Consider the following 3,060-nt stretch of genomic DNA (forward strand, 5'->3'; position numbering starts at 1 on the left):
GTTCATTGCCAAGCAGTTCACAACTACATCGACCACGAATTGGGAAAAAAATCTGTTGTGGTAGTAAGAGCAGTTCTCTTCTCTGTTTCACTCTCTCTTTAATGGTGCTGGAAATGATTGGGGGCATTAGTATTCTGATGAAGAGAGGCTGTGACAAAGACCGTGACTACAGGGCCTCCTGACTCTTCTGTGATGCTGCCAGTGATGTAGAGGGGACTGACTCCAATTGCACCGTTTTCGAAATAGCCCTGCCATGGTACGCAGACAACAAACAGACGGGCAATTCATAACGCGGGCATAATGTTTGCAGTTTTGCAGTGTTAGCTTTGCACTTTGTAAGGAAGAATGATAACAGGTGAGCAAATATTTATCTTCATGCAGGGATTGCAGAGACTTGTGTGCCAATTTCGATGTGCATGTGTGTGTGTTCGTTTGCAAAAGGACAAGCTATATACTAATGCGATCCTATCTTATCTTCTGTCTGCATGTGTTTCCCTGGCAGGATTTGGAAACCTCATGCAGGATGTGCTGTGGTGCTTCAGTCAAGTGAAAGGAACTATAGATACTGGGGTGACAGAAGGTAAGTTTATTTTTCCTTTTGTTGCTGTGATCAAAAAGAACTTGTTCGTCATGTACATCTTGCCTAATCAGTGGGCAGGGGGGGTTGTTCGCATGTTGTTGGAAGCTGCTGGCAAAGAGCTAAGTTACACTCCTTCAGTTTCTGCCTTCGTTAAGTGCTTATGCAATGAAAGAGATGGGTCTCTAAAATTAGCTATTGATCCAGAAAATTCATTTGAAGGCATTATGGCTTAATTGTATCAATAGTCTTTGAAATAGATTTCCTTTTGGTTTTCAGCTTTTATTTACAGAATTTTTCAGGGAGTTATGAGACAGCCTCTTCCACTATAACATCCTTTACTGGAATCAGTTGGACTCTGTTTCTGGGTAATAGAACTTTGTGCTCATTCTTGAATCTGGAGTTAAAATAAATTGCAGTGCGTACACTTCTACAGATCCCTAGCTATGTGGGAGGGATTCATGCAGGCAGTTGGGGGATTTAGGAGCACAAGATATCCCCTTTCACACTCAGTAACTTTCAGGGTGATTTGTGCCCCTCAGTCACTTAGGCACTTCGCTCTCTGCAAGCACAGCTGTTTGGCATTTAGCCAACATGTGGACTGCAAAAACATGGATAACTGAAAATAAAGAAATACATTCAATTTTCCTGACTTTAAAGTTGAATTTATTCATTCAGTACTGTTCCTCCTATGATTGTTGTGGTTTAAACTTCTCACCGGGCATTTTCCTACATTTTCTTATTCTCATTTCACACTTCTGTTTTCCTTTCTCTTACTGCATTACCCATTAATCCATTAATTCCTTTCCCTTTCCATTTCACATTTTATTCCCTACGTGTTCTCTATCCCTCAAGGATAACTGAAACCTTTATCACATCCCTCTTCTCCTAACCTTCCCAGTATAGGCAGTGGTTTGTAGGGAGGCCCAGCAAACAGGGATGAAACCCTGTCTTCCCGTGTGCAGAGCAGGTTGGTTTGTGTTACTGCGGTGACCTCTACATTTGCATGTAAATTCCTGTCATGTTTTGTTTGGAGCACCAGAGGACACGAGCTGTGTTCTCTGGGATCACCCTGCAGACTGACCGCACGGTGGACAGCCCGATATCTGGAATACAGATAGCATGTGGGGACTTAGTTGCACTGGCAGGACTGTGCTAACTTTTTCTGCCTGAAAGCAGAATGTGGACACTACTAGTAGCATTTCATCCCTCCACCTGAATGGTTTGGGGCATGAGAGTAACGCCGGGGAAAGAGCTCGCTCACAAGTGCAGCAATGCCTGGGAAAGTGCTGCTACAAGTGCACAGCTCCTCATGTGGATATTAAGCTAATAAATGCAGGAACTCAGTTGGCCTATTAGATATAGTTCTTCCATGTTGTTGTATTTCCTGAAGTGTGATGCTTCCTTTAAAAGCACAGCTCCCTAAGACTGAGAAGAGGACTGAGTCGGCCCGAGCCTCTGACAGCAGAGCTCCGAGTTCCCCTGGTGGGAACGCTGTTCTGCCCGGAGTACTGTCATGTTTCGCTTCAGTGGCAGTTCTCTGTTACCCTGCTTTTGCAGAAGAGGGTTTCATTCAGTCTGTAACACCTTGAGAATACCGTGGGGCACAAAACTCAGGAGAATATTTAACAATTTTTTAAATCTCCAGGGATTTGTTAAATCCCCATTGCGATTAAAGCCACATAATTTTTTTTTTTCTGAGGTGTTTTTTTTTTGCAAAAAATGTTTACAAGTGGTTTGAACTTTTACAGTAGAATCTGAAAATCATTTTAAATGGTCAAGAGTACTTGTTTGCTAGTTCAGGATTAATAAAATTGTAGGTTGCCTCTTCTTACTCACTATCCTTTTCTTAATTTAACCAGTTACCAACCAAAGGCTATAAGTTTTGTTTTTTTTTTCCCCCACATATGAGACTCAGTGCTGGAGGAATCCAGAGGCATGATGACAGGAAGGGACCCCGGTGATTTTTTCTTGGGGTAACCTGGACTCACAGAACAGTAAAGGCTGATAGAAAATACTTAAAGGCTATATCCAGTGAAACCAGTAACAGCAAGGTGATGTCGCTGCTCTGTTGAAACTGGTCCGCAGGTACAAATGGCCTCACCCTGACTGAGCAGAAGGCTTGGGGGAGTATTTAGGTGTGTGGTTGGGGTTCTGGTTGTTAGGCTGGTTTTGTGCTTGTATGTCCATGTGTATGTGTGTGGATACAGACATACACACACATGAATTAGGTGTCATAAATGTGTTTATATCATAGGTGCCTCCCCTTCATGAGAAGTTTATCCATAACTTGTTAGTTTTATGCTAGTCTTTGTGGCACATTTTTGACCTTCAGAAGTCCGGGTAACATCCAAGAATCCTGAATTCACAAAATGTAATTTCATTAGTTACTGCAACTGTATGCAGTTGTGTACGGTCAGTTGAAGGGAAATGTTACTATTATGTTAACAATGTTCTGCATCTTTAAATGTAGAAGAGCTTGC

General features: G+C 42.4%; 1 protein-coding gene across 1 annotated transcript in view; it reads left to right on the plus strand.

Moving 5' to 3' along the window:
- The first annotated feature begins 516 nt into the window (after nucleotides 1-516).
- The window catches only part of PPP2R2B (protein phosphatase 2, regulatory subunit B, beta), a 104,287-nt gene continuing 101,743 nt past the window's right edge, over nucleotides 517-3,060 (plus strand). Inside the window, exon 1 of the mRNA XM_009880905.1 lies at nucleotides 517-580. Coding sequence (XP_009879207.1) covers nucleotides 517-580 — 64 coding nt within the window. The remainder of the gene's footprint in view (nucleotides 581-3,060) is intronic.

The sequence above is a fragment of the Charadrius vociferus genome, unplaced genomic scaffold, assembly GCF_000708025.1.
Source record: "Charadrius vociferus isolate BGI_N301 unplaced genomic scaffold, ASM70802v2 scaffold53, whole genome shotgun sequence".
NCBI lineage: Eukaryota > Metazoa > Chordata > Aves > Charadriiformes > Charadriidae > Charadrius > Charadrius vociferus.